Consider the following 12,078-nt stretch of genomic DNA (forward strand, 5'->3'; position numbering starts at 1 on the left):
TTTTAATTTTTAACATTTATTTATTATTGAGAGACAGAGAGACAGAGCATGAGCAGGGGAGGGGCAGAGAGAGGGGGAGACACAGATACTGAAGCAGGCTCCAGGTTCCATGCTGTCAGCACAGAGCCCGATGCGGGGCTTGACCTCGCGAACTGTGAGATCATGACCTGAGTTGAAGTCCGACCCTTAACCAACTGAGCCACTCAGGCGCCCCAATAAACATTCTTTTCAAGTGCATACAGAACACTTACCAAAACAGACCATAAGACTAGGCCATAAGACATGCTTTAATGCATTTTAAATAATCCAATCAATAGATGAAAAAAGTATGTTCTCTGATCACAATGGAATTAAACTAGATGTCAATAACAAAAACTATCTGGAAGGAATCAGCAACAAAAGATATTTGGAATTAGCAACAACATGGATGGAGTTAGAGTATAATGCTAAGCAAAATAAGTCAGTCCGAGAAAGGTAAATACCATATGATTTCACTCATATGTGGAATTTAAGAAAACAAATGCACAAAGGGAAAAGAGAGAGAGAAACCAAGAACCAGACTCTTAACTATAGAGAACAAACTGATGGTTACCAGAGGGGAGGTGGGTGGGAGGATGGGTAAAATAGGTGATGGGGATTAAAGAGTACACTTATCATGATGAGCACTGAGTAATGTATGGAAGTGTTCAATCACTATATTGTACACCTGAAACTAATAGAATGCTTCATGTTAACTATACTGGAATTAAAATTAAAAACTTAATTAAAAAAGATATTTGGAATTAAAGAACACACTTGTAAATAATCTATGAGTCAAAAAACAAATCAAAATGGAAATTAGAAAAGTATTTTCTGAGGTGGGGGAAAAAAAAACCATGATATATTAAAATTTGTGAAATACAGCTAAAGCAGTGTTTTGAGAAAAAAAAAAAAAACACTAAATGCCTACTATGTCTGTGGTCTAAGCTTCCATCTTAAACTAGGAAAAGAAGGGCAAACTAGATCCAAAATAGAAAGAATAAAGAGCAGAAATCAATGAAATTGAAAATAGTAAAATAATTGAGAAAAATCATGAAACTGAAAAGATTACTAAAATCTGTAACCTTCTACCAGTAGCAATCACAAAGAAAAGAGAGAAGATGTAAATTACCAATATCTGAAATCAGTGAAGGGAAATCATCACAGATCTTACAGACATTAAAAGCACAATAAGGGAATATTATGAATGCCAGTAATTCTGACAACTTAGAGTAAAACTCATTCTTTGAAAGATACAAATTACCAATGCTCAATAAAAAAGAAATAGATACCCTGAATAACTATATCTATTAAAGAAATTAAATTTACAATTAAAACTTTCCCAGAAAGAAAGTTCCAGACCTAGATGTTTAGTAGATGTAATACCAATTGTATACCAACTCTTTCAGTAAATAGAAAGGAAACAATTCCCAAGTGGTTCTGAGGCTGGCATTGCCTTTGTACCAAAACCATACAAATACAGTACAAGAAATTGGGGAACAATATCCCTAATAAATGTATATACCCACAAAAATTTGTAACAAAACTTTAGGAAATCATATCCAATAACATATGAGAGAGAGAATATATCATGACCAAGCAGAATTTACCCCAGGAATTTAAGGTTTAACATTTGAAAATTAATTAACATAATTCACTTATATATTAAAAAATATATTACCACCTCAACAGATACAGAAAAGTCATTTGAAAAAAATCAACATTCATTCATCATAAAAAGAAAAAACTTTCAGCAAACTAGGAGTATATGGTAAAATCCTCAACTTGATAGAAGAACAACAAAAAAAACCCAAAATCATACTTAGTGGCAACAAAGTAACATCATACTTAGTGGCAAGAAAACTACATACATACTTCCCCCACCAGAATCAAGAACAAAGAAAGATTTGCTTCTCTTACTACTTCTATTTTGCATTTACTAAAAGTCTTAGCCAGTGCAACAATGTACGAAAAAGAAAATGTATATAGATTTAAAAAGAATTAAAATGTAGAATGGCTATACTTATTTAGAGATTACACGATTATTTGTTAAAAAAAAATTCCTGGGGTGCCTGGGTGCTCAGTTGCTAAAGCATCAGATGCTTGACCTCCGCTCAGGTCATGATCTCATGGTTTGTGAGCTTGAGCCCCACATCGGGGTCTGTGCTGACAATGCGAAGTCTGCTTGGGATTCTGTCTCCCTCTCTCTCTCTCTCTGCCCCTCCCCTGCTTGCTCTCTATCTCTCTCTAAAAATAAATAAAAATAAACTTAAAAAAAATTTTTTTTTAATTCCGGAAATCTAAACTAAACTTAGAAGCTAAACTAATCTAGAATTAATAAGTGAGGTTAGCAAGATTACAACACAAAATTACTCTTTAAAGTCTAAAAAGAAAAATCTTTAAAACTCACACTACATGTAAAATTAACTCTAAATAGATTGTGGACCTAAAGGTCAGTGCTAAAAGTATAAAACGTTTATTGTTTATTTTTTAAAGTTTATTTATTTATTTATTTTGAGAGAGACAGACAGGGAGTAAGCCAGCTGGGGGGGGGGAGAGGCGGGGTGGGGGGGCAGACAGAGAGTGAGAGAGAGAATCCAAAGCAGGCTCCATGCTATCATCGAGGAGCCTGATGTAGACCTCGATCCCACAAACCAGTAAATCATGACCTAAGCCAAAATCAAGAGTCAGACACTTAACCCATCGAGCCCCCCAGGTGCCCCTTAAAGTATAAAACATTTAGAAGAAATCAAAGAAAATAAACCTCAGTGACCTTGGGTTAGGCAAAGGTTTGTTAAATAAGATAAGATGAACTCTGAATGAAGATTATGGATATACTGAAATTCATCAAAATTAAACTTCCTCTTCAAAAGAAAAAACAGAAGGTACAATTGGGAGAAGATAGCTGTAAGGCAAATATCTGACAAAGAATTTGTATTTAGAATATAAAGAACTCTTTCAATTCAATAAGACAAATAATACAATTTTTCATGTGGGCAGAAGTTTTGAATAGATACTACACCAAGTAATATATATGGCTGACCAAGAAGCACATGAAAAGATGCTCAAAATTTTTAATAGGTAGGGAAATTCAAGTTAAAACCACTGTGAAATACCATATACAACCACTACAAAGGCTAAAATTCAGGGCAATCACACCCAAGTGTTCTTGAGGATGTGGTTCAACTGGAACTCTCAAACAGTGCTTGTGGGAATGAAAATGGTGAACCACCATGGAGAACATTTTGACAATTTGGTGAAAAGTGAAACATATACCTACTACATAATTCAGCTATTCCACTCCTAGATATTTACTCAAGAGAGTATAACTTTATTTATAGTATCTCAAAACTTAAAAACAAGCTGAATGTCCTACTAGTGAATTCAAGTATATCCAAATAATGGAATATGACTTAGCAATAAAACAGAATGAATTACTAATACACATAACATAGATGAGTCTCAAATAATATGCTAAATGATAAGTCATATTCCCTCTCCCCCAAAAAGAGTTTGCATTAGATGATTCCATTTATATAAAATTATTAAAAATGCAAATAAGTCTGTCATGACAGAGGTAGATCCCTTGTTGCCTGGGACAGGGAAGGGGGAAGAAGGAAATTACAAAATAAAATATTTTTAGGGGGATGGATATGTTCATTATGTTTACTTATGGTTTCCTAGTCAAATGTCAACACTATGCATTTAAAATATTGGTAGTATACTTCTATATACTAGTTATACCTCAGTGGACCTGCTTTAAAAAAAAAAAAGCTATCATAGCATGGTCCCCAATTTGTCAGTATACAAAAATCAGTTAGGAACCTCTTAAAGAGATTCTACTGCCTCAACTCCTAAAGCCACTGGCTTTGCAAAGAAGATTTAAAAAATGCTAATACTGGGGCACCTGGGTGGCTCAGTCAGTGAAGTGTCCAACTCTTGATTTCAGCTCAGGTCATGATCTCACAGTTCACAGAATTGAGCCCCGCATCCGGCTCTGCGCTGACAGCACAGAGCCTGCTTGGGAGTCTCTCTCTCTCTCCCTCTTTCGCTGCCCCTCCCCCACGTATGTGCACATGTGTGCAGCTCCCCCCCCCCGCCCCGAATAAATAAACATTTAAAAAAATAAAAAATACTAATATTAAAAACATGTGATAAGCTATTGGGATGGCCAGTCTCAGCACTAAGAGGCAGCTGTCTCAACTGGGCTCTATTCTGCTCCCTATGTGCCTCAGGGGGCTTAGGAGCTGGCCGGCATACTCACTGGCAAGGCAGTCATCGATGTCCTCCTCACAGTCCATACCGCTGAAGCCTGGAGGACACTCACACATGTAGCTGCCCTGGGTGTTATGGCAGAGACCGTGGTTCATGCAAGGCTTGGAGACACACTCATCAATGTCAATTGTACACCGCTGACCTAGAAACACAGGGGCAATGAATGGTCCTGTCTTTGGAAAGTGAGTCCCACAGAAATGCATGGGGAGATCCAAGCTTCAGCTGGAGTAGATGGGGATATTCTGGTTTGTCTCCCACTTTGGGAAGTCCCATAAGGCTTTGTGCCCTTGGCACAAAATTATGTGGGGCAAATTATTGCCCAGGGACTGTGAGAACATCATGGTTTCAGACTCAGGCTGGAGTCTTCCAGCCACTAGAGGGCCCCAAAGACATGAAAATGAAAAGTCTTTCTGGGTCATTCCTGTACAAAGCCAGTGCTCATGACAACAAGCAGGCCTCAGAAGACCTGGGCCTTCCATGTTAATCTGATGATCTGACCACTTTGTTTAAAGCTTCTGGTTTCTCTAACTCCCATATTGTTACCTTGCCAGCCAGGGGCACACAGGCAGGTGTAGCTCTCAAAATTTGGTGCCTCTTTGCAAACAGCAGCATTCTCACATGGGTTTGGGGAACAGGGAGCCAACACAGTCTGACAATTCTTGCCTGTAAAGCAAATGACAGAATTTAGAGAAATAGCCAAGGAAACTGAAATTTTGCAAATTCTAAACCAAAGGATGCTCTCTGAACTCAAGACTAAGGTAGCAGTTAAGAGCTTTGGAATCTGAGAGACTTAGGGTCTTCTGAGTCTTAGCTCTAACTTGGTATGTTAACAACAGGCAAGTTATTAATCTGCTCTGAGCCTTACACATAAGTAAAATGAGAAATAGGATAGTATGTAACTCACAGAGGCTTTTTGAGGATTAAATGAAGAACAAAGTGTTCATGAAGTCTTCACTAGCACAGAGCCTAGCATATAGAGTGAGCACTCAACAACTGCTGGGCTGCTCTCATCCATATTATCATGTGTGGTTACATGGATTTGGACATCTGTGTCCACCTGGTGCAATACTTTCTGCATCTCCACAGCGAAGAGTCTGTGTGGCTCAGAGGCTCAGCCACACAGATCCTCCTTCATGTGGGCCAGGAAGAGGCAACAATACAGCCTTCTACTCCTCACCACCTCTGCTGGTCTGTTCCAGAGGCAATGGAGTTGATCAGAAGGCCATGGGAGGTAGGAAACAGTGAAGTTATTCTGATCAGCTAGTAACATACCTCCTCATACCAACATCAACAACATGACATTGAAATTTGCACATCAATATTTCCTGCCTTAGCATATGGAATATAAGCTTCCAGCACAGGCAAACAAGGAAAGGAATGCTTTTATTAAAAGAAGATGAGGGTGTTTTTAAAGTCAAGTTACAGCTAACTCAATTTAAAATTCTATCCAAAAATTTCATATTCAGGAAGAAAAAAAAATTACCACAGATGTTCACCAACATACCCAACCCATTTTTAAGGTATCTGGGTCAGAAGAGTGGCTTACTAGGGAAGGCAATGTTGCTTAGTTCCCTTCATAGTGGCAAAGCTCAATGATAGAACCTTTAGCTACACTCAGCACTAAAATTTTAATATGCATAGGCTTTCAGTCTAATATAATTTCCCAAAGTTGCACATAGTAAATTCTTTTATCGGGATCTTAATCTGAAGAAAAACCAACGGCCAGCATACAGCCAAATATTCTTAAGGTATCTGGATAGCAAGAAGATAAAATAAGTATTTTCAAGATGAGCTGAACACCTAAATTACACTCAGGTAAGCCTATGATATGACTGAGCATAATGATATGACCTGCTTATATCTCTCTGCAGCTATCAAGTCTCAGTCTTTACAGCTGGGAGATGCTCTTACTATTAGCAAATGTGATCAGCACTGTCATTATGAAATGCATCATTTAGACTTCCTTTGTCTGAGAATAGCTAAGGATCTCCAATAACTTTGACTTTTTATCTATGAGGCTGACTAAACGCTATCTGCCTACATGAACATTTCTTCCCAAGAGGGGCCAAGGTAACAATGTCGCATCAAGTCTTTCAGGTAACAGAGTTCTGGTTTTGGCCACTCTGTCACTCTAAACAGCCGCAGTCACTGGTAACAGCTACTACAAACAGCCCATCACGGGAGTACGAATTCGGCCATGCTCCTGCCTGCATGCTGCATACAGTGAGTGATTTCTCTAGAAACATGCAAAGCCACCATCCATGTTTCTGTTTTGTTCTCCACAGATGAAGAAAATGGATGATAAGGAGGTAAATAAGCCACACAAATACAACCAATCACAAGACGGCAGTAATGAGGCAGGAGAACACAAAGAAGAAACGTCCAAGCACACTCCTAAAATACCACCTGAAACAAAGAACACCTGATACGAAATGAAGTCACACCCTTGTCTTCTGTGTGTGTCATCGTCATCCAAGGGGCAATACCTCTCTGAATGAGAGGTAGTGGTACTGAATGTAAGGAGAAGAAGGGCAGTTAAGAAGACACACTTTGGACTGAGAGAGGCTTAGAGGCAAATCCTAGATCTACCACTTACCTCTGTGACCTTCAGCAAGTAACTTTTCTTTGCCTCAGCATAAAAGGGTCATAGGAACTTCTACTTTACAGAATTATTTTGAGTACTGGATTAAGAAATCCAAAATATGCAAAGTGTCTGGCATATAGTAAGTTATCAATAAGTGGTGGTTGTTGTTATTATTGAACCATGACTAAGAGCACAGGCCATGACAACACTGGATCCAGTCAAATAAGGAATGAAACCAGCAGTCAGACAGAATTAAAAAAAAACAAAACAAAAAACATTTAAACCCTCAAGTACAAAGAAGGCATGTGAGTTTCCCTACCAGTTGCATCTAGGGAAGCCACAGTGTTTTCTCAGAGCTCAAGATCTAGTCGGTGAGAGCAGGATGGTGACCAGGGAGTGATTCCTCAGAGAAGCATCACTGGGCCACAGACTCTTGTCTCTGAGACTCAGAGGTTTAGAATGACAAGGCAAGAACACAGGTCCCCTCTGGTCCCTTCACTTGCAGAACTCACCTGTGTATGGCAGCACACAGTGGCAAGTGTAGCCACTTATGTCATCAAAGCAGGTTCCTTGGTTCAGGCAGGGATTTGAAGCACATTCATCAATATTCACCTGACAGTTGTAGCCTATAGACAGAAAGGGAGAAAACCCCAAAACAGTGAAACTTTCTGTTAGCCTCCTCATTATTTAAATTACTAAGCGGGGTGCCTGGGTGGCTTAGTCGGTTGAGTGTCCGACTTCGGCTCAGGGCATGATCTCGTGGTTCGTGGGTTCGAGCCCCATGTTGGGCTCTGTGCTGACAGCTCAGAGCCTGGAGCCTGCTTCAGATTCTGTGTGTCCTTCTCTCTCTGCCCCTCCCCACTCACGTTCTGTCTCTCTGTCAAAAATAAATACACATTAAAAAAAAATTTTTTTAACAATTACTAAGCAATCCTTTCATGGCAAATATCAACTACCTTAGAAATTGAATTTCTTGGGGCGCCTGGGTGGCTCAGTCGGTTGAGCGTCCGACTTCGGCTCGGGTCATGATCTCACAGTCTGTGAGTTCGAGCCCCGTGTCGGGCTCTGTGCTGACAGCTCAGAGCCCGGAGCCTGTTTCAGATTCTGTGTCTCCCTCTCTCTCTGACCCTTCTCCATTCATGCTCTGTCTCTCTCTGTCTCAAAAATAAATAAAATAAACATAAAAAAAAAAAAAAAGAAAGAAATTGAATTTCTTTAGGCTCCTGGAACACCTCTTCGTTCATTTCAGTGACAAGTCCCTGACATATAGTCTGTCAGTAAAAGACAGTTAAAAGGATGAATGGAATAAGTATATTCTAATAGCTGAAAGGTTGAATATACCTCCAAATATAAGTAATTTCTCAACAATGGACTAAGAAGCTCATTGAGGTTAAAAATCTGCTGATCTATCAGCTGTTTCTATACAAAGTGGCTGTCAGGGCCTAAAAAGGGGGTATAATTTATCAAGGGACAATATTTTTTTAATGCATAATCAAAGCCTCGATTTATGCCCACTCTTTCACATGCACAGTCTCTACCATTGATGTGGTAGTACTTTCTGAAGCCATAAAACTGTTTTCCCCTGATCCAAGACATGGAATCTACTCCCACTGTGAAAAAGACAAAAGTAAGGAAGCATTAATGGGATAGACCAGTACCCAAATATTACACACCTTTGCATCTTCAATAGAGCCTGACACAGAGCCTCAAGATAGAGCAACTACAGCACTGTAAAAAAACGGTGGTCTGGGAGCACAGAGGTCTGGACTCAAACTGTACTCTTCTACTCACCAGCCATACAATTTGGGATTTTACATTTTGAGTTTTATTTAGTTCATTGATCAGCAAATCTCAAGGAAACAAAGAAATAAAAGTGCTTTTAAATTTCTTTGCAAATGTAATATATCAGAAAATTAATGACTAAAATATATATACTCTCAGAAAACTTTCAAATAAGTAAATTGACTCTGAAACATACTGATGTATCTTGGTAGCCTGGCACAATTTTTGAGTAGGGAAATCAATGACTAAGTGGATAGAGGAGTACAAGATAAATGATTTACCCACAGATTTCACTCTCATGAGTTTTTAAGTGAAAATTTATGGTGGAAATACAACAATAACAACTCAGAAAATGATTTTATACAACACCCATTATAATACATGTTTCCAGAAGGCCCTAGTTGGCTATATATTTTATCTCAATGTGTAAGATAATTTGTTGGAAGAGTTTGGAATGCATGATTCTTCCCTGGCATTATTGCTATCATAATTACAGTAAGGCAATATTCTCATGCTACTCCCCAGATCTCTTGTGAATTCCAACAGAATCAAACCAGCACCATGAAGCTTACAATTAGAACATCTTTCCAAAGTTGTATAAGTGGAGTCCTAGCTGCTCAGCTTAAATAGTCCTGTAGTTCACCTCTCTGCTAGTAGAATCTATATATCTTTATGTTTTTACTCCCCAAGTGCCTTATAAATATTAACTTCTCAAGTTATGTTTGCTATATGAGCGAATAGGAATAGAGAAAGGGAAAGGAAGAGGTAAGTCAAAGAATATGCAATAAGAAAACTGCATGAAGGGAGATAGAAATATGCACTACGGCTTTTACCTTTAAAGCCCTTCTTGCAAGTACACCTGTATCCGTTCACCAGATTGTCACAAGTTCCTCCATTCTGGCATGGGTTAGAAAGACATTCATTTTTGTCCACTTCGCAGTTGATGCCAACCCAGCCTGCATCACAGAGACACTTGTATCTGAAAGGAGATAGATAGTATTCTTGACTGTGGAGGACGAATGTACAACTGAGTCTTAGATGAAATCCAAGACTTGGTGAAGAAATGAGGGAAAGAGGAGCTCATGGGTAAGCTAATCTCATTTCTACTCTTCTTTGAACCTACACTTGGATTGCCATGGACACAGTATGAATTATGTGGTCCCACCTGGACTACTCAGTAAACAGATTTTTCTCGTGCTTCCCAGCTCACAAAGATGCTGGAGAAATTAATTAATTATAGTGAGCTTTCATGTGTAAACAGTGTTTGGTACAATACATTGGGTCAATCTGAAAGGCACATTAACATGGATAAATCTGCACTTTTATTATATATAAAACTAAAATAAAGCAAACCTTAGGATCATCTGTTTCTAATGCAAAACAGACACCCAAGAAGTAGGTTAGTATCAGAGACTCTAAGCCTCTCTGAGAGTCCTGGGATGTCTGACTTCCAAGACATGCTTTGCTGTTCTCTCCTGAAACCCTGCCCCAGAAAGCACCTAGGGTAAACTGAGCAGGAAAAGGAACAAAAATGAAGGTATGCAAAATATATGTACATTGTTCACAATCTGAACATTATTAACACTTATACTATGTTACCAGGAAATAAAAGCCTCTCTTGTCTGGAGATCTTTAGGAAAAAGGTACATGGGTTGGGATGCTTTGTAGGCTACCATAGTCTAAAACAGGAATACCGAGGTAATTCATCTGGAAATAATTTGATTTTCCTTTACCTCTAAATACACTCTTTGTTCTTTCACCTGTTGTTAAGTATGGCAAATGGCAATGCCCAGAGCCCTATCTTCCGGCCAGCATACAAGAGTATAGATCTATCTCTTATGACCTAACATCACACTCTGAGTTTCTAGAAAAGTACCTATCAATACATCACACAATCTCAGAGGCTTGCAAACCATGAATGTCTTATCAGGGTCACGTCTAAAGTCAGGTGAGACCAGCCCCACTTCAGTGGCACACATTGGTACCGTGATAGAACAGAAAGGAGCTTTTTTTTAAGCAGGGGAAAAATCAAATAGAACCTCCCTCAGAACTCAATCTTTTAATAACTACTAAAAGCACAATTGCCAAAGGCTCACAAAATAACGCTGGAATTCTCCCATGAACTACCTCCCCGCCCCACCCTATTTTCTACCTATTCAGCAATGGAAGGCAGAGCACAAGTGGTGGTTTGGAAGACTCAGGGAGACTACCAAAATCTGCGACTCAGTCTCAGCTCAGGTCCCTGACAGACTTCCACAGGGCATGGCCCATTCCGAAACCCACCGGCTTGACATAAGTCAATAAGGAACTGTTCATACATGGCAGCCACCTACCCGCTGAGGCCTCCGGTACAGTTCCCGTGGATGCAGGGACTGCTCAGGCACTCGTTCACCTGTGAGTAGCAGCTGGGGTGATGAGGTCCCTCGGGGCATAGACAGCGGAAACCATTCACGTCGTTGATGCACGTCGCACCCTTGCGACAGGGATTGGAGGCACACTCATCAATGTCGATGTTACATCTCTGCCCTGAAGAGGATGGAAACAGTATTTGTCAAATCCAAAATGTTTAGGGAATAGACCCAGAACTATGGGAGATGCTGTGTTGACAACTTCCTCTGCACAGGCTGTAAGATGCCTTGGGCACCAAATGTCAGGATTTAAGTAATAAGACACCCAAGAGCACTTAGCACCATGTGAGGAAGTAGTAAACAGCACAGTCTTGATAATGCAGCCAAGTTAACGAAATGCTGGAACATCACTGCACTGTTTTGATATGTATTTCTTCTTTACTCCATCTTAGAAACGGAAACTCCACAAGGATTCAAAAAGAGAACATCGAATGTTACCAAAGTTGGCTGTTCCTCTTGCTGCTGTTCTGAGTACTCTCGAAGAAGCTTTTATCACTGCTCTCAGCTGGTTCACTGCGCATTAATTTTTTCAGTTAGTCAACCTCCTACATTTCCACATATGGGATAGCTCAATCACCCGGAATACTTAGTGAATAAGCTACTAACTTAATTTAATGTTATAGTAGATAAAAAGCCATTTTGCTTTCATTCTCAGAGTTGTATTAATCCATTTCCCACCTCAGAAACAAGAGTATTCTAAGCATAATTTTATTGTCTTCTGATAATTGAGCGAACAATTTAGAGTCTCTTAAACTAGACCAGTGGTTCTCAACCTTAATGTGCAAAAAGAATCATTTAAAATACTTGTTTTATTATTTTTATTTTATATTCTTCTTTGATGTTTGTTTATTTCTGAGAGAGAGAGAGGGAGAGAGCGTATGTGAGAAGGGGAGGGGCAGAGAGAGAGAGAGAGGGAGACAGAGGATATTTGGCAGGCCCTGCGCTGACAGCTGAGAGCCTGATGCAGGGCTTGAACTCACGAACTGTGAGATCATGACCTGCGCTGAAGTC

The 12,078-nt window shown here is 39.4% G+C and overlaps 1 protein-coding gene across 2 annotated transcripts in view; it reads right to left on the reverse strand.

The window, feature by feature from the left end:
* The window catches only part of NOTCH2 (notch receptor 2), a 167,543-nt gene that overhangs the window by 33,441 nt on the left and 122,024 nt on the right, over positions 1–12,078 (reverse strand). For both annotated transcript variants that reach the window (XM_045478844.1, XM_045478845.1), the window contains exons 13-17: positions 10,993–11,185; positions 9,493–9,638; positions 7,390–7,503; positions 4,837–4,956; positions 4,283–4,435 (exon numbers count right to left, since the gene is read on the reverse strand). In XM_045478844.1, coding sequence (XP_045334800.1) covers positions 4,283–4,435; positions 4,837–4,956; positions 7,390–7,503; positions 9,493–9,638; positions 10,993–11,185 — 726 coding nt within the window. The remainder of the gene's footprint in view (positions 1–4,282; positions 4,436–4,836; positions 4,957–7,389; positions 7,504–9,492; positions 9,639–10,992; positions 11,186–12,078) is intronic.

This window comes from Leopardus geoffroyi, chromosome C1 (genome assembly GCF_018350155.1).
Source record: "Leopardus geoffroyi isolate Oge1 chromosome C1, O.geoffroyi_Oge1_pat1.0, whole genome shotgun sequence".
Taxonomy (NCBI): Eukaryota; Metazoa; Chordata; class Mammalia; order Carnivora; family Felidae; genus Leopardus; species Leopardus geoffroyi.